General features: G+C 51.9%; 1 protein-coding gene across 1 annotated transcript in view; it reads left to right on the top strand.

Annotated features, from left to right (window-relative positions):
- DDX23 (DEAD-box helicase 23) overlaps positions 1-19813 on the top strand; it is a 607483-nt gene that overhangs the window by 560291 nt on the left and 27379 nt on the right. The window contains exons 13-15 of the mRNA XM_069653852.1: positions 13337-13579; positions 13708-13859; positions 14968-15076. Of these exons, the coding sequence (XP_069509953.1) occupies positions 13337-13579; positions 13708-13859; positions 14968-15076 (504 nt within the window). The remainder of the gene's footprint in view (positions 1-13336; positions 13580-13707; positions 13860-14967; positions 15077-19813) is intronic.

Genomic DNA, 19813 nt, shown 5'->3' on the forward strand with positions numbered 1-19813 from the left:
CCGGGCCATCTGCATCACCACGGACTTGAGAAGAACAGCCTGGCTCTTTGTACCTCTTCCCCTCCACCACAGAGGAGGAGCGGGACAAAAAGAAAAACGGCTCACAAACGGCCAAGTCTTTATCCATCCTGACAAAGACCACGCCCAAATCGTACACCCAGTCACAGCAGAGCTCCGCCAAGGGGCGTACATACGGAGGGTTCCACGGCTTCCAAGAACAGAGGTCTAGGCAGCTGGAGCGCATGCCGACTCCACATCGGCGCAAGCAACAAAAAGGGGGGTGGGGGAGAGGAAGTGCTTTTTCCAGTCCCCCTCCTCAACAACAGCCTCTGAGGGAAAGAAGGCATGACGCGCCCCGCCGGGTCCACTTGTCTCCAGTGGGGGGACAGGCTTGCTCTCCGTGCAAATTTCTGGCACCAAACTTTTGCGGACTGCTGGATCCTCTCTGTAGTATCCACTGGGTACCGCCTACCTATCCCGTCTCTCCTCCTTCCTCCCCTCCAATCCCTCAAGTTTAGACAGCAACTCTTCTGGTGGAGATCCGATCGCACGTAGAGAGCCAGGCCGTGGAGGAAGTCCCAGCCTCTGAGCGAGGCTTGGGCTTTTACTCCAGGATTTTCACCATTCAAAAAAAGTACCAGGCGGGCCTGAGAGTTGTGCTGGACCTTTCCACCCTCAACCTCTCCTTACCTCTACAAATATTCAAGATGGTTACGCCAGCTTTGATAGCGGAGACACTGTGCAGGGGAGACTGGATGTTCTCTCTGGATCTGAAGGACGCGTACTTACACCCCCCGATATGGCACCCCCATCATTCTTTCCTACGGTTCAGGATCATGGGCTACCATTTCCAATACATGGTCCTTCTTTACCAGACTCATGAATTCTGTGGCTGCCCTCCTCAGGGTGCAGAGTCTCCACATCTACCCATACATCGACGACTGGCTCATCAGGGCTACATCGCAGGAAGCAGTCCACCACGCTTCGCTGGCTCTTACGAACAAACTGCAAGATCTGGGCATTTTGCTCAATCTCAAAAAGTTGCAGCTGCAACCCACGCACACTGACATTCTTGGGTCTCATCTGGGACACGTGCTCCGAGAGGGTGTTTCCTTTGCAGGACAAGATCCCAGCCATCAAAAGGGCCACTACCCACTTCCTCAGCAGAGAAGTGACCTCGGCCTGGTGGTACCAGCACCTCCTGGGTCTCTTGGCAGCTGTCCTATTAGCCGTCCCCCACACAAGACTCGGGATGAGAAGGATACAGCTGCACTTCGCTGCATCATGGATCCAGGAGCGGGGCTCTCAATCCGAGATGGTCAACGTTCCTCCCTCTCTCCTCACATGGTGGTCCAGGGACTGCAACCTACGGACAGGCAAGGCCTTCTCGAGGGATGGGGAGCCACCCTGGACGATTTCTCAGTCCACGACACCTGGACTCGACACGTGCTGTACCACATCATTTGTTTGGAGTTGAGCGCCATCTGGCTAGCGCTCAGGGCATTCCTCCCACTTATCAGGCGACATCTACCTCACGGCAGTCCACCTTCCGGGGGAATCCAACCTGGAGGCAAACCGGGTCAGCAGGTTGGCAGTGGACAACTAGGAGTGGCAGCTGAACGACCTAGTTACTCAGGAGATCTTCAGCAGATGGGGTATCCCCCAGGTGGATCTCTTTGCCACCTGGCACAAGAAGTGCCCTCAGTTCGCCTCCTGGCTGGGACAGGGCCCCGGTTCCCTGGGCGACGCATTTCGGATTCAGTGGAACCGCATGACAGCTTACGCTTTCCTGCCCACTCTGCTGATTCACAGAGTGATTTGCAAGATCAAGGAGTCTCGCCAGCTGGACATCATTCTAATAGCTCCATAGTGGCCAGTAAGGCCATGGTTCTCGGAGCTGCTCAGTCTCTCAGAGATTCACCTCCCAACGGGGCCGGCACATCTTCTGGCGCAGCAGGGGGGGCAGGATCATCCACCCTGGTCCACAGAGGCTGACCCTCACAGCGTGGTTCCTGAGCAGATAGCGCTAAGGCACCTCAGCCTCTCCCAGGCTAACCTGGAGATCATACAGGGCACAAGGAGCAAGGCTACCGGGGCCCAGTATAAAAGTAAATCGACCAGGTTCTGCCACTGGGCAGACTCCAAGGACATCGACCCCCTGGCATGTACATTGGACGACATGCTCTCCTTCTCAGCGCACCTAGCCCACTCAGGCGTTCAGGTGGACAACTGCCGCACTTACCTCGCAGCCATCAGGGTTTACAGGAACTCGGAGGAGGGGGGTCTTCCCCCTACTCCAACCCGATTGTCAAGAAACATCCGACGGGACTCGCAAGGCTCTACCCGCCCATCAGGAGGCCACACCCGGTGTGGGACCTGAATGTAGTCTTGGACGCGCTGGTGCACAAACGATTTGAAGCACTGGCGTCCGCGGACATCAGGCTGGTCACCATTAGGACAGCCTTACTAGTCTGCCTCACCTCAGCTCGCAGAGTCCGCGAAATCCAGGCTCTGGTCGCCTCAGAACCATATACAACCTTTCACAGGGACAAAGTAGTCCTGCTGACACACCCAGCATTTCTGCCGAAGGTGCCATCTGCTTTCCATTTAAACGAGGAAATGGTGCTTACTACGTTCCTTGCCAATCCTAAGGACCAGGCTCAGAGAGTTCTGCACTGCCTAGATGTCAGGCGTGCCCTGAAATTCTACCTTGACAGGACCAAGGGCTTCTGCAAATTAGATGCCCGATTTGTCACTTTCAGAGGTGCGAGACCAGGCTATCAGGCCCCCAAGTCCTCCATATCCCGCTGGATGGTCTCGGCCATCAAAGAAGCATACGAGGTGCAGCGCAAGTCTCTTCCGGCAAATATGCACGTCCACGAAGCCAGGGTCAAGGCAACGGCCATCTCTTTCCAGCGCCAGGTCCCTTGGCAGGTCATAAATAGGGCGGCCACTTGGGCCACTCCCTCTGATTTCTGCAAGCATTACTGTTTGGATGCCGGCTCCAGATCTGATGGGAGTTTCGGACAGGAGGTTCTCAGGAACCTATTTGCTTTGGGGGAGGTTCTCCTCTCCACCCTGGGGCTACATTCAGTTGTAATCGCCCATGCAGTATGGAGGAAAGGGCACGGGACGTAAGAGTAATTATAAGTTTCTCACCGAAGTGACTAACATACTCTTAGTCCCCTTTCCTCCATACGTCCCACCATCCTCCCCCCTAATAAAACTGGTGTCATTAGGCAATGTTAATCTATTGTCGACGCGTCTATGGGGCCTGAGGTTTTTCGCCGGGCGGCGGAGTCATGGCAGCGCATGCTCCCAGGGCTGCACCCCTGCGCGCCTCTAAATGTAAAGGGGAAGAAGGTTTTTCTGGTGAAAAAGGTTTTGTCTCCCGTCCCTTGGAAGGGACGCCCATGCAGTATGGAGGAAAGGGGACTATATGTTAGTCACTACGGTGAGTAACTAACTTGATTTGGTTGGGCTAACCTCTGAGATCCCTGTTCACTATAACAAGGGTGACCTCCTTAAATCTGTCCACCAGACCAGATTCTAGAAATTCATCTCAACAGTGAGTAATATTATACTGGATTAACCCAGAAACCAAAGCATCTAACGCTGCGATTGGGTGCTGGATAGTATTGTTTATCCTGGTATGCAACATGTTTAGGCAAGTACCTTCCCCTAAAATGAAGCATGTAAGCATAGCCAGACCTAAAACAAAGAATGGATTTTCAAACAGAAATTTGTGACTCAAGGGCATTTTTGTACGTTAACTGCTATCCCCCCTTCTTTTGTAAACATACTTTCATATACATGAGTTCCAGGATTGATTCTCAAATAGGACAGATGCTTTTATGCAACCTTGTTTGTTTGTTTTAATATTTATAATGTTCGCCAGACTCAAGGGTATCAGGGCGCAGAAGGAATAAAGAGGGTTGTTCAGCTTCGGTTACATTGCTTTAAAATATCATACATTCTCCAGCATGGGGTCTGGCATGGATTCACATGCTCATGAATATTCCCCGTCGTCAGGCTGGGAATCCTCGGTAAAGAAAAAACCAGTATCAGTTTCGTTTCTGATCTGTCTTTCGTAGTAATAACCAATCACTGGTCTCTGCGTCATACTGACCACAGCCAATGACTGCCCTCTACCTAAGCACCGCCTCTGGCAGCCATCTTCAGATTTTTACCGCACGTTCATGTGTTGGGATCCTCGTGCTATTGCTCTCGAGCGTTAGTGCTATTTTTCGCGCTTTTTCACAAAAAACTTCGATTCTTTCGGTCAAAAGAGCCTCAAGCTCCACCGATCCTACATCCGATCAACGGGGACCCGTGTCGGATTCATCTGTGCCCCTCAAGGGTGAAGATTTCGTCGAGCTACGCTTCGGAGGACTCCAGAAGCTTCTCAGGCCCGGTCTCGGAGATGGCCCAGGAGAAGGGAAGCTCGACGCCCGGAAAGCTGTTCAGGGTCTGCCCTGGATGCCAGCTGCAGAACGTCTTCAAGGAGGACGAACACTCTTTCTGCCTTTACTGCCTTCATGAGGACAAGACGCACGTGGAGAAGGACTGTGCGTTTTGCGGCAACATGTCGGAACGGACCATGAAGGACCGCCATCAACGTCTCGCCAACTGGCTGGAGGGTAAGAGCCCGTCTGGCGAGAAGAAGAAGAAATCCGAGCGGTCTTCTAAGACCTTTGACGGCGCCCCGGCGACGGGGGCCCAACATAAGGCCAAGCACCGCGAGTCCGCTGGCACCGGGAGCGCCGAACGGTCGGGCTCTACGGGCGCCAGGCAGGGCGCACCCTCCCCGGCACCATCAACCACGAGCCAACGCTCTGGGTCGGGTAAGAGGAAGGCCGAGCACCCGGGGAAGCTCCTGGAGAGGCCCCGGTCGAGCTCTAAGGCAGAGGAGGAGCGTGGCAGTGCCCCCTCCCTCAAGGATAAGGTGAAGTGGTGAAGGCCTTGATCCATCCGACCAAGCCCTCTATCGAAACGGTCGCGGCGGCCCTGGCTCAGCCTGTGGTGGCTACACCAGTGGTGGCGACCTCAGGGCCCAGAATCTCCCTGCCTCCGCGGAGGGAGTCTTCCTTTGTGCCCATCGATAGGACCCCCGTGAAACCCTCCGTGGGGAAGAAGAAGGGGGGGCAGGGCGTCGTCGTAGATTCGGCCTCAACCTCAGAAGAGGAGCTGATCGAGGTCTTAAGCCACGGCCTAGGCGTGGAAGAAGGCCAGCCCGTCGGAATGGACCCCGACGCAGGTGACGACGACGACATCGTCGAGGATACCGACGGGGCCCCTGCTCGCCCGTCGGATTCCCCTCTGCCAGCGCCGCAAGACAACTCGGCGGCCATTTTGTTGGCCATACAGTCCTTATGCTCCGAGATAAGGACGAGGCTACCGTTACCGACGGAGGAACCTCTCCCGTCGGGGGATCCAGAACCGGGACCTTCTGGTGTTCCCCCTACCAAGAAAAGAAGGATCCATCCACCACCTCCTTTTCAACCGTCGCGCCCCGTCCAGCCCTCCTCCCCGTCCACCCGAGGGAATGATACGGGGACTGACACGGCAGCGACGGGTACGGACGACGAGGCATACGACGAGGATTTTCCGTCGTCGCCTCCCACCAGGGCTTCTCCGCCCGACGAGATCGGATCTTTCCACTCCATGATCTCCAGGGCTTCCGTGCTTTTCCAACTCTGCCCTGAGGAGAAGAAAAAGGAAGGCTTCCTTTATCAGCGGCGCGAGGCCAAGAGGAAGACGGTCCTCGCAGTGCCTCTGTTGGACGACATTTGGGATGAGGGCCTTTCCCTCCTCAAGAACCCTTCCACGACGCCAGCTAGAAGAGACCGGTACGAGAAAAAGTACCGGGTCCCGGACACGGCCCCCCTATGCCTCCGGGCGCAGCCTACCCCGGACTCCGTCGTCTCCGCGGCAGCCAGGAAGAAAGCGGGGGGGGGGGTGCGGCCTCCACATCGACTTCCCCGCCGGACGGCGAGGGAAAGAAATTGGATGCTATGGGACGTAGAGTCATCTCGTCGGCAGCGACGACGATTAAAGCGGCCAACGCCTTGGCTATCGTGGCCCGCTACGACAGGGAGCTCTGGTACAAGATGGCTCCCCTGCTGGATTTTCTGCCGGACGACAAGAGGGCGGAGGCCCTTGAGATCCTGCAGGAAGGTGAGGTGGCGTCGGACCACGCCATCACCGTGGCGACGGACATCGCCGACACTGGGTTCTGCCAGCTGGGCAACGGCGTTTGCCTTCGACGTCGTGGATGGCTCAAAGCTACGGACTTTCGGCAGGACGTCCAGACCAGAGTCCTGGACATGCCCTTCGACGGGAACAACCTGTTTGGGAAGACAGTGGACGATTCCCTTCAGGCCATCAAGGCGGATACTGAGACGGCCAGGGCCCTTGGAGTCCTGCAGCAACGACGAACGCCCTTTCGGAGCGGCGGAGGCAAGGGCGCCTCCAAAGGTTCCGGCGGCGGTTTCGCTTCCTACCGTCAAGCGGCCCGCTCGTCGTCGCAAGAGGCCTACAGAGGACGAGGCAAGTCTAGCGGACCCCGCCGTCGTCGCCAAGGAGGTCAAGGCGGCAAGGCCGCGTCCAAGCAGGATTGAACCGGCCGTGGGGTCGGGCCCCCACCGAAGCACCCCGGTGGGAGGCCGGCTGGCGGGCTTCGTCAGCGTGTGGGAGTCCATCTCCACCGACCGTTGGGTGCTGGACGCCCTGGCCCGGGGCCACGCGCTCGAGTTTCAAAGAAGGTGCCCGCGCGTCCCCCCCGTGGCCAGGAAAGAACTTCACGTCCCTCAACTTCTCCTGGAGGTAAAGGCGATGCTCAGAAAGGGCGCCATCGAACTCGTCCCAAAGAGGCTTCGGGGCTCCGGAGTCTACTCGCGATACTTCCTCGTGAAGAAGAAGACTGGAGGATGGCGCCCCATCCTAGACCTGCGACATCTGAACAAGTTCATCAAGGCACAGAAGTTCCGGATGGTCACCCTCCAGCACGTCCTGGGTCAGCTGGAGGAAGGAGACTTCCTATCGTCGTTGGATTTGGAGGATGCCTACTTCCACATTCCCATCCTAAAGGGGCACCGAAAATTCCTCAGATTCGTGGTCCAAGGGCGTCATTACCAGTTCAAAGCCCTTCCCTTCGGACTACGGTCGGCACCCAGGGTATTCACCAAGTGCCTCGCACCGGTGGCGGCGCAGCTGCGCCGCGAGGGGATTCACGTCTACCCCTACCTGGACGACTGGCTCATCCGCGCCAAGACGAGGGAGCTCGCCGTGGTCCACACGGCAAGGACCGTCCAACTCCTCACGGACCTGGGATTCTCCGTGAACTACGCCAAATCCCACCTGGTGCCCGCGCAAGTCGCACTGTTTCTGGGAGCGAGGCTCGACACAGTGTCCCTTCTGGCCTCCCCGTCGGAGGAGAGGACCAGGACCATCTTGGGCAAGGTGCAACGGATGTTGGTGGCCGACGCGGCCAAGGTGAGGTCCATCAAGTCCCTCCTCGGGATGATGTCTTCCTGCATCTACCTCATTCCCATGTGCAGGCTCCGGATGCGCCCGTTGCAAGAATTCCTGGATGCGCGCTGGATCCAGACGACGGGCAGCTTCGAGGAAAGGATCAAGCTCGACGAGAGTTTCCGACGAGCGATACGGTGGTGGGGCACCCGCGCGCATCTGACGGCGGGCATGGACTTCCAGACCCCAGCCCACCAGGAGACTGTGACCACGGATGCCTCCCTGGAAGGGTGGGGAGCGCACACCGAAAATCTGCACGCAAGAGGACTCTGGCTCCCGACGGAGAAGTCCCTGCATATCAACGTCCTGGAGCTCCGTGCAGTGTTTTGGGCCCTCAGGTCCTTCCTTCCGTCCCTCAAGGGCAAGGTGGTGAGGATCTTCACCGACAACACCACCACCATGTTTTACATCAGGAAACAGGGCGGAACCAGGTCCCTAGCGCTGTCCAAGGAGGCGCAGGACCTGTGGCATTGGGCCGTCGCCCAAGGGATTTTTCTGGTGCCGTTTCATCTGGCAGGGATAAAAAACACCATCGCCGACTCACTCAGCAGGGAGCTGCGCTCGTGCCACGAGTGGGAACTACGGCAGGATCTGGTGGATCGCCTCTTCCGACGGTGGGGCACACCCCAGATCGACCTGTTCGCGACGGCGACGAACACCAAGTGCCGGAGGTTCGCCAGCAGGTTTCCCCAGACGAGGAGCATGGGCGATGCTTTCTCGTTCCCCTGGGAGGGCCTGTTCCTCTACGCGTTCCCTCCCTTGCCTCTGCTAATCCGGCTCGTCAACCAGCTCAAGAGGTCACGGTGCAGGATGATCCTCGTCGCACCTGCGTGGCCGAGGCAGATATGGTTCCCGGACCTTCTGGACTTGTCAGCGTCCCCGCCGATCAAGCTGCCGGCGGACGCGGATCTACTCTCCAGGGAAGGAGGCGCCATCCTCCACCACGACCCGAAGTCGCTGAACTTGCAGGCCTGGCTCCTGCAGCGCTAGAGTTTGGAGGATACGACATACCGGCCGATTGCAGAGAGGTTCTTGCAAAGGCCAGGGCGTCCTCGACTCTTAAATGCTACGGACACAAATGGAAGAGGTTCTCTGTCTGGTGCCACGCACAGAAGATTAACCCTCTACGGATTACGGCTCCCCAAGTACTGCCGTACCTGCTGACGCTGGCCAAAGCTGGTCTGGCACACGCGTCCATCAAGATTCATCCTGCTGCGATCTCCCGATACACCAGAACCACGGGGCGGACGTCCTTGTGGTCTCATCGTCTGGTGAAGGAGTTCATGAAGGGACTGTTCAGATCGTTCCCGCCGGTGAAGGCTCCGGCCCCGGCGTGGGAGCTCAACGTGGTGCTGACCAAGCTCATGGGACCTCCGTTCGAGCCTCTGCACTCGGCCCCGTTGAAGTTTCTATCGTGGAAAACAGCTTTTCTTGTGGCCATCACCTCCGCACGACGAGTGGGAGAGATCCAGGCCCTTTCCTGCAAGGCCCCGTACTTGACTTTCCACGACACGAGGGTAGTGCTCAGGACTCACCCCTCCTTCATGCCCAAGGTGCCGTCGGACTTCCATCTCAACGAACCCTTGGTGTTGCCTGTGTTCTTCCCGTCGCCTTCGTCGCCGGCTGAGAGGACTTTGCACTCGCTGGATGTGGCTAGAGCGCTGAAGTTCTACGTAGACCGCACGAAGTGTTTTCGGAAGACGTCACAACTCTTTGTGAACTTTGGACCTGTCAATCAGGGGAAGGCTCTCTCGAAGGCTTCCATTTCCAGATGGCTCTCCGGCTGTATCATGTACTGTCACCGGTTGGCAAACCGACCGCTGCCTGGCCGTCCGAGAGCCCATTCCACCAGAGCGATCGCAGCTACCACGGCGTTCCTATCTGGTGTCCCCCTGCTGGACATATGCAGGGCTGCTACGTGGAGGTCGACGCACACCTTCACGAAATTCTACTGCGTCGACCGGGATTCCAGGGAGGAGTCCAGGGTCGGCCAAGCAGTGCTGCGCAACCTGTTCGCCTGAGGTGAGCCTGGTGAGGAGGTAAGATGCTTAATGTTGAGTTGATGTGATGCTTAATGTTGAGCCTTTGCCACCTCCCGTGGTTGTGCATGTGTGTACTGCTATGTATTCTTTATTCATGAGCATGTGAATCCATGCCAGACCCCATGCTGGAGAAGGAACAAGTTACTTACCTGTAACTGTTGTTCTCCAGCATGGGTCTGGCATGGATTCACATGCGAACCCTCCCGCCTACCCCTCTGCGGCTCTTCACTTGGTCATACTGCCACTTCACGTGCTTCCAAATCTGAAGATGGCTGCCAGAGGCGGTGCTTAGGTAGAGGGCAGTCATTGGCTGTGGTCAGTATGACGCAGAGACCAGTGATTGGTTATTACTACGAAAGACAGATCAGAAACGAAACTGATACTGGTTTTTTCTTTACCGAGGATTCCCAGCCTGACGACGGGGAATATTCATGAGCATGTGAATCCATGCCAGACCCATGCTGGAGAACAACAGTTACAGGTAAGTAACTTGTTCCTTATATACACATTATGGCAAGAAACATCGAGAAACAGTTATATACAATATGTACATGCAGGGCAGGTGATGTAATCAGAGTGTAGTAGAGTGTCAGATGTCATGTTACTTAATCCAATGGATGAGGATTGATCTAAAGCGTAGATAAGGTATGTCTTCCCTTAAGGTAGGTGGGAGCGAGTTCCAGTATGGGGCAGCTTTGACCGGGAAGCTGCTTCCACCAGTCTTCATACGTTTAAATCTGGGCACTAGTAGGAGGATGGCGTTGGCTGTTCTCGCAGGACGTTTGGAGGATTGTCTCGAGAATCTGGCAATGAGGTATTGTGGGGCAGCATGGTGTAGGCATTTATGTGTCAGTGAGGCTGTTTTGAGGAGAATTTTGTCTTTTGTGGAAAGCCAGTTATTGGATCTTCTGAGGTCAGATATATGGGCTTTCTTGGGAATACGAAGGGCTGCTCTCAGGGCATTATTTTGTAGAATCTGGATCTTATTGGTAATGTATTTGTTACTCCCTACATAAAAGCCATTGCAGTAATCCAGTTTGGATAAGACAAGGGCTCTTGCTAGGGTAATGCAGTTATTGGATGAAAGGAATGGCTTGGCTGCTCTGATTAGCTTGCAGGTATAAACAGTAGCTGAGGCCATGGAGTTGACTTGTTTTTTGAAAGTTAGAGTAGAGTCTAGATAGAATCCAAGGGTTTTGACTTCCTTGGCTACTGTGATATTATTGTTGTCTATTTCGAAATTCGAGTAGAGATGGCCTAGTTTGTTGAGGTTAGCAGGGGTGCCGAGAATGAGGAGTTTAGTTTTGTCATCATTCAGGCATAGTCCATGAGATGCCATCCATGCCTGGATGATGAGGTACACTCTGTTCACAAAGCCCAAATCCTTGTTGTAATCTCCCGTCAACGGGATGAGGATCTGTGTATCATCCGCATAGTTAGTGTAGGTGATACCCAGTCCATCTAGATCATCAAAAAGGGGCTTTGTAAAGATGTTGTACAGAGTAGGCGAGACGCAGGAGCCCTGGGGCACACCGCAGGTGATGGGTATGGGGTCAGCGGCTGCTAAAGGTGAGAAAACCTGCATTGTTCTATTGCCAAGAAAGGATTGAATCCAGCCTGTGGCTTCTTGTGAGAAGTGAACGCCAGAGTCCAAGTGGTTACAAAGAATCTTATGGTCAACCAGGTCAAACGCCACTGAGAGATCAAGTAGCAGTAATATTGCTGTCTTACCATTGTCTCTCAGGGTGTTTATTTGTGCTTTATGGTCGATAAGCGCGGTTTCCGTTCCGTGTTGTGTTCTGAAACCTTACTGACGTACTCCTAGAAGGTGGTTGCATTACAGATATTGTTGGATTTGAAGGTACAGCATCTTATCTAGGATTTTAAGCAGAAATGGAACTCTGGTGATGAGGCGATAATTAGTGGTTGTAGATGGGTCAAGTGTTTGTTTTTTAAGAAGTGGGAGGACCCACGACTGTTTCAGGTTGTTGGGAATGATGCCAGTGGAGGAGGAGGCATTTATAAGCTTGGCAATGAATGGGGAGAGGTTACATGCAGCATCTTTTATAATTTGTGCTGGGCAAGGGTCGCGTGGCAGTTGGACAGTTTGAGGGTTAGGATGACTTTTCAACTTCTAGGATGAATTCTTTCTTGAAGTTGAAGAGGGGCGTAGGTAGAATGGGAAGAGTGGGAGGCAGAGTGGTCAGGGGCAAGGGTGCAGAGATTTTATTAGGAGTAGGGGCAAGGAGGAGAGTTTCTTTTTTATTGTTAATCTTAGTCTGGAGGGTCGTTATCTTGTTATGCTGGTGCACCCGTTTTTGTCCTTTAGGCAAGTGTCAGGGGCTTGGCTCTATCTCTTTGAGGATTGTGAACAATTCTTTAGTATTAGAGTTAGCTTGGGTAATACGCAGGTATATGACTCTTGTTTGGCAAGGATGAATTCTTTTTTGTCGAGGGAGGCTAGTTTACTAAGGTTATTTTTATTAGTGTCAGACGGCTCTAGTCTCCAAATTTGTTTGCGGTTGAGTTTCTCTAGTCTGATTGCTTTCAGGTGAGGAGAGTACCATGTGTTCACATGTTTTTCAGTTTGCTCTTTCTGATTTTCAATGGTGCTATGGCATCTAAAGCAGATAGCATTACTTTGTTGTACTCTTCTACCAAGATAACTGGGTCTGTGAGGGCAGGAAGAAAATTCAAAGTGGGAAGAATCAGAGGAGTGAGTTTATCAGCTGTAATGTTTTTTTTGTTTCTAGTGTGAATTGCAGGATCTATGCTATTAGCGTGTAGGGGAGCTGCAACCTCTAGGGAGAAGGTGATCAGGTGGTGGTCGGACCAGGGCAGTGTTGTTATGGAGGTGATGGATGTCTGCCAATTGTGCTCCGCTATCCAGTCGAGGGTCCTACCTTTGGTATGGGTCGCACCTGTTACCTTTTGGGTGAACCCTAATTCCTTCAGGGAGTCGTTAATCTGCGTAGCGTTAGGATCTGATGGGTCTTTGAAACCAAGGTTTAGGTCTCCTAAGAGAAGGCATAGTGAGGGGTTTTTGAGGTTTTCAGAAAGGATATTAGTCAGATCTTCTTCGAAAGAGCCTAGTGGGCCAGAGGGTCTGTAAATGAGGTGAATAGATAAGGTCTGGGTGTCAACTTGGCAGTGAAGGATTCGCATGAGTCTGCATTTAGTGGAGAGGTGAGTCTCAGTTCTAGACTAGTTTTTGCAATGATGGCAAGGCCTCCGCCTCGGGAGGTGGTGCGATCTATTATTTTTGGTTGACGTGAACAACCTCTTTTACATGGAGGATTAATCCATTTTCCACCCCTCCAGGCTCCCATTCTTTAGATTGTCTCACTATTATGGAGGAAAGCAGATGAGATATAGGAGTAAGTGCAAGTTTCTCACTCTAGCAAAGACTGGAATCCTAGTCCCCTTTCCTCCATACAACCCACCCTCCATTCCTGCTTATTGGTGACCTGCTGTCATTCTTGCAGAAAAGTGGGCTGGTGGTTGTGACTGGTTGCACACCCATCTGAGGTCCTTTGAGGAAGTGGTGCCACACATTGAATCCCTGTGCCCCGCCTTTTGTTTTGAATTAGAACTGTATAATATGCTCTGGTGCCATCCCATGCTAGTTAACACCTACCGTGAAAGCATGCAGAGGAAAGGGCACTAAAAGGACAGCAGTTGCTATATTACGTTTCATGGTACCTGTGTATAAATGTGGTCTGTTTTGTTGCGACACTGAATCCCTACTTTCTTCCTGTCCTCAGATTGTCATTGCCACACCAGGTCGTCTAATTGACGTGCTGGAGAACCGATATCTGGTGCTGAGTCGTTGCACCTATGTAGTCCTGGATGAGGCTGACAGAATGATAGACATGGGCTTTGAGCCAGATGTACAGAAGATCCTGGAACATGTGCCAGTGACCAATCAGAAGCCAGACACTGACGAAGCAGAGGATCCAGAGAAAATGATAGCCAACTTTGAGTCTGGAAAGCACAAGTACAGGCAGGTGTGTGACCGACTGTGATCGCTTGATCCTCTCTCAGTATTTCTTCACTCGGTTAACTCTGCTTCCTGTCACCGGTTTTTCAGGTTTTTTTTTTATTGTGTTAACCAGTCTTCTCCCTTCCCTACCAGACTGTCATGTTCACAGCCACCATGCCACCGTCTGTGGAACGACTGGCTAGGAGTTACCTACGGCGTCCAGCCGTGGTGTACATTGGATCTGCTGGCAAACCTCATGAAAGAGTGGAACAGAAAGTGTTCCTCATGTCTGAGGGAGAAAAAAGGTATTGTATAGGCACGTATGTGATGGAGAGACGGGTGTATGTTGAGGATAATGACATGTCTGGGAAGAAACATGCATTTGCAAAATAATACAGTATCTTATGGAGAGGAGGATTGGGGCTAAGATACTTAGGGGGGAACGGGACTAATTGTATTTTTATATTTTGTTGGTGATGCCATAAGGCGTTTTGTAAATAAAACATCATACATATGACAAAATATGATGGCAGCAATCCCATTTTCTGAGTACTTCACATATGGTAGAGGATGTAGAAGAAAGTAACATAACCTGAATGAAACGGCAGAGAATAGGTTAGAGAAATGAATGACAAACAATGTGTAAGTGGAGTGAAAGTGGGTATCAGATGGAGGAGCATTGGGAGCCCAGGACCAGAACAAGGGTGCACATGGGGCTGCATTGGGAACCTAGGGCCATCTTGGCAGTGAGAAACAATGGGGAAGAGGTAGAAGCCTAAGACCAGCTTTGTGGTGGCAGTGATAAAAATTGAGTTAAATCAGTGAGTCTGAGCCAATAGAAGGAAAAAGCTCCGTTTTGTGATCCTAGCAGGTGGTTACGCTGAAAGCTGCTCTGTTGAATGGGGACCTGGCAGATAGTAAGGAGAGCGTGCCAGGCAAACTGGTTTCATCCTTCACCAAGATGCCTTTCAAATAGGCTGCCTTACCCCAGCCATTTGCTGCCAGTATGGGTTGGTTATATGCTCCTCTTTTGGCTAATTGAGGCTTTTGCGGGAGTGAGTGAACACAGCGCCAGGAAGGCATCAGTGGCACTCGATTCTTGGGGTGGAAGGGTGTCAACTGGCATGGCCACCCACCTTCTAAACCTTCAGTGGGTCGCTGGCTGAGAGAGAAGGGCGAAGGCAGGATTCATGGGTTTGCGTAGAAGAGTAGAAATTGGAGTTAACTGTCCTGAAAGATATTTGTATGCTCCAAGACCAGTGTGAAGATGATTGTTTTTGCTAGATCGAAAGATGTGTTAATTCGTTGATAGTTTGGCCACATTTTGAATATGAATAGTGGGCAGTGTGATGTGTAGAAGTTGTGTAATGTGATTCCTTACCAGATCTATGCTTTGACTCCCTCTTTTAACAGAAAGAAGCTCCTCAACATTCTGGAGCAAGGATTCGATCCCCCAATCATCATCTTCGTCAACCAGAAGAAAGGCTGCGATGTTCTGGCTAAGTCCCTGGAGAAGATGGGCGTAAGTGTTTGGGGAAGGAGTGAGTTAGTAGTGGTGGGAGAGCTTTTTGTGCTGGGGAGCGGGTGACTCCTGTGGGGCACTGGCATTCTAAATGATTCAAGTTAGTGGAGGCTGGGGAATTTTTTCATTCGAGGCATTTCCACCCAAATTAGTGCGGGTGGCTGACCATAGCTTGGTAATCATCAGTAATACTGGTGGCCTTTGGGCTGGGAGTATTCTCAATAACCCCAATAACAATTTTAAATAAAGGGTTCAAATGATGCACAATAATGCCAAATCATTGAGAATAAACAGATTAAAAGGCAGTGTACACAATCTCTTCTCTGGGGTTGGAAATATCCAATAGACTGTATTTCACCAAAAATACACAGGATAATTTTACACATGTTCATGATGCTGGTGTACACAATATATGCCAGTTTTGCCACTGTAGTAAGATTTCAAGATTTTATTAGTAACTCTTTCTGCTCCTCAAGCCCTTTTGTGACATTAAACATGGAGAAACATTAATATGAGTAGTACCACCACATTTAACACATGTAAAACCTCAATTAAAATCACAACTAAAAACCATTCTAAAACCTCCCTTAAACCACAATTTTTTTAAGAATCTGAAGTATTTACATCACACATAAGCAATCACCACACAGCATCAACGGACCCACCATGAGATATATCCATAAAACTGAGGAAAGCTTATAGACAAGACCATGTTTCACAGCCCCAATAAAGTAAACTATGAATCTCACATTTTGCTCCCAACTCTTCAATATAATAAATCGCTTTTGTGAAACTGTGCCTTTAATGTATGGTCGCATTGTCATCACTGTAATAAATCACTTTCATGATCATGCAACCACACTATATGCCAGAATTGAAATTGTAAATCACTGATGTCACACCCACAATACATGCCAGTATTGCCACTGTAAATCACTCTCATGATGCACATTCACAACATATTCCAGCATGCACATACAAAAAAGTTGATCTCCTCTCTGGTCCGGGCAAGGCAGCACAGCGCAAGGATTAAATGTCTGGCATCAGCATGGAAGGAACACACTATGCTCTTGGCAGAAACTCCTGCACTATTTTTTGTTTTTAGATTAGAGGAATTGCACTATAGCAGCCCTTAAAGAGGCTGGAAGGGCACACCGGGAGTGGAGGTGGGGACCCAACCACTTCCTCCCATTTGTGCCTCTGCCATTGGCTGTAGTGGACCGGCTGACCCTAACGCACTCACTGCTGTTAAGAAAACTGGTCTCGCACATCCACTATAACAGCGCCCAAAGGTCTTGCAAACACAATTACTGTGCGCACTTCACTTTCTGCCCTTAAACTAACTTTGTAGCATGAGATTCTCAATTACGTATTTGAGTTGTTTGGTATAGCGCAGTCGTACAGCAGGCAGAAGCTACGTGAAGTTTATCAAGATACTGACGTGAAGCCAGCGAAGAGGTTTCTGAGATATAAGGACCATGATAAAGTAGGGCTTTCAGAGGTTGTCTGCCAGATTGTTCCAAATGCAAGCCTTTGGTACTCTAGCTTACATGTATTCATGCACACACACTCAGTGCACTGCCAACTTTTATACAGACTATTACTGAGCACACGTCATTTTGATAGACGCTTCCCGCACCTTATCAACTTTGTTTCTCCTCCTGCGATCCGTACTTACTCCTCTCTGGCTCCTCTGCTGACCTCCTTCCTCTGCCACCTCTATGTTGCCCCCTGCTGCTTCTCTGGCCACCCTGTTGCCTCCTTCCTTAGCTACCTCTCTGGCACTCTTCTTCCTCACCGACTACCCTGCCCTTCTCTTCATTCCTCCTCTGCCCATCCTCAGGCACCTCCCACACTTCTGCATAGCGCTCCTCTGGCCTTTAACCCTCCACAGAAGTCCTTCAAAGGTGGCAACCTGTTCCACATTACTACTCTCAACTCTCGCTCTGCTGTCAAACACTCCTCTGACATCTGCCGTCCCCTGGAAGAGCTTGATCTGGATGTACTCTGTCTCACCGAGACTTAGTTCATGGCCATCTCTGTCATGAGTTTTGACACTCTCCTTCCTGATGGTTACAAGATCCTCTCCGAACCAAGAACTAACCGTCCCAGCGGGGGTGTAGCCTGATTTACCCGGAGTAGGTCCTTATTTCTGTCATTCCTACGCAGGACTACTCCTGCTTTGAATGCCTTTGAATGCCTGGTCTGCAGGCTCGCTCTCCTGGCCTCTCTCTCTCACTGTGTCCACTATCTACAGGCCGTCTGGCCAAGTAGCCCTCTTCCTCTCTGAGCCGGCTGACCTTTCCTCCTCCCTCCTTACCTCTATCTGTCAACTTCTCCTCAAAAACCTGAACCTCCACCTGGATGCCACCAACCCCTCTTCGGGGCTCTTTCGCAACCTCTGGGACTCTCTCTCTCGCTCTCTATTTCTGATGCTTGTTAATCTGCTTAGAATCACATGCTGTGCATATGGTCTGACAACCAGTGGTAACCGCAGAGTATTGCATCTTGTCTTTCTGGGACCGAAAGGGGACGTCGGCATAGGCGTGTCCGTAACACTATCCCTATCGTGATGTGTAGTGTACCCAAAATCCCTCACAAGCCGAGGTCCCTCAGATTGATTTTTTCCACCCAGATAACTGGTCGCCCTATGGCAGAGCTCTTACAAGAGACATTGTTTATCTTACCGACTTGTCGGTTATTCCGCGTTAAGTCACTTCGTTCACCAAGAACATCTTCGATGAAGACTACGGCTGTGGATTTCGGCACCTAAAATCCGGCGGCCGAATTTTCCACGTGGTCGGGCCCTCTGGCCGACCTATACAGTAGGGAGAGTGGGGTCGAGGTGGCCATATTGTCTGTATGTCTTTCCTCCTTTCCCTTCTTTTCCCTTTTGGTCTGGTCATCCTTCCCTTTAGCTATGGAAAAGACTCCTTTTAGATTCTGCCCTAAGTGTAAGGTCAGATATCCTTGGAAGGACGAACACAGGACGTGTAACGCCTGTCTCCCCCTAGAGCACGATGAGAAGTGGTGTGCGGCCTGCAAACTCCTTTGGCCTAAGTCCCTTAAGGAGCGGTGTGTAAAGCGGTGGGCTGTGTACAGTATGTCGCGGGTGGATCCCCCACCGCTACACCCGCTGAGAGTGACGGGGGTACTTCGGTTGACCAAAAATCTGTTGCGGATGTTATAGACCTTGAAGCGAACACCTCTAGGTCCGCCATGCCCGTCCCTGACTCTTTAAGGCCTGACTCTGGTCTCGCTACAGGGACAACACCCGGCGACTGGGGCGTACAAGTGCATCACACTAAGCAGACAACCCTTACACCGTTTTCAACGTCTTCGTCGAAAAAGATGAAAGCGCCAACAGGACTGCCGAAAACTTCGCCGGTTTCCTCGGATCGTTCAGATCCTAAGCCTTCCCCGCATCCGCAGCAGCGTCTTGCGACTGGGCAATCAAAATCAAGTAAGGGGGCTGCTCCAAAAACTTCACACATCGAAGTGCGCAAATCCAACGCTTCAACGGTCCTGAAGGCCGCGGTAGGCCGAAAACTACTGCTAGGCCTCTAACCGGAAAACCAACGGCTAGGCCCTCTAGCACTGCGGAAGGTAATACACCTACCGATAAACCATCGGAAACCACTGTCTCACGCCGATTCGGCGACTATCAAAAGCAGCATCGAAAGAATTACTGCGGCGTTGGGTCTTAACCCGGTTCCGCCTAAAGTTATGGGACAAGCCGTGGAAAAAGTTTCGGATGCGGATTGGGATCCCGATTCATAGGATGATTATGTAGATAGTCAAGAGCCTCTTTCCGACACCCTAAGACTCTTTTCGACACCGTAGGGCAGAGAACGCCGTTCTTCCACCCGTAAACCCACTTGGGTCCACTAAATGGACTACAGAGAAGTTCGAAGGGTGTATGGAACTGCTGGAGAAGATTATCCGTTTTTCTGATCATCCTCCCCCGAAAAGAGCTCGGGTAGACCCTAACCTCCAAATTCAAGAAGATCAGTCTTCTACCTTTCAGCAGGAAGATGTTGTCCACATGGACTCATATAGGGACATTTATAATGAAGAGGAAAAAGCTTAATTTCTACAAAGTTATGAGGAAGAACAACAGGATACTACGGACAACTGGGAAGAAACCCAGCCGGAAGGTCAAGACCCATGGACACAGCAAGATCAGGACACTGATGTTTTGTGCCTGGATTCTCCTCCATCCACTCCGGCTCGCCAGGCCTCTCCTGTAGATGACCAAATGGCATTCAACTCCATGTTGAAAAAAGCAGCTGAATACTTTAAAATTTCCACTCAGGAGGCTGTGCCTGAGCAGGATTTTGTAGAGGATATACTTAAGGAGAAACCTCCATTAGGCCAGGCCACCCCCCCCCCTCTTTAATTCTATTAAGAGAAGGGTGGCCCCCTCATTGGTGTCACCAGCTCAAACTCGGGGGCCGTGAACCCAAGAGTCGAAAAATGATTTCGCCCCTCCCCTTCCGACCCTCTATACATTAGAGGGCACGCCGTCCCGCTGTCATGATTCCTGCCCCTCATGTCCCCAGCCCTCCAAGATGTCAGGCTGGAGCCAGGCAACGATCACCTACATGGCCCTCAAGGGCCTCTCCATCCCTCCAAAGACCCACTTGGAGTCAGACTTGGCGCTTGTGGCACCAGACTCACTCACTCCCATAGGATAACATGGGGGATTGGACTTGTAGTGCATTGATGGGGACAAGA

The sequence above is a fragment of the Ambystoma mexicanum genome, chromosome 3q (assembly GCF_040938575.1).
Source record: "Ambystoma mexicanum isolate Mex_15411 chromosome 3q, UKY_AmexF1_1, whole genome shotgun sequence".
NCBI classification, from domain to species: domain Eukaryota; kingdom Metazoa; phylum Chordata; class Amphibia; order Caudata; family Ambystomatidae; genus Ambystoma; species Ambystoma mexicanum.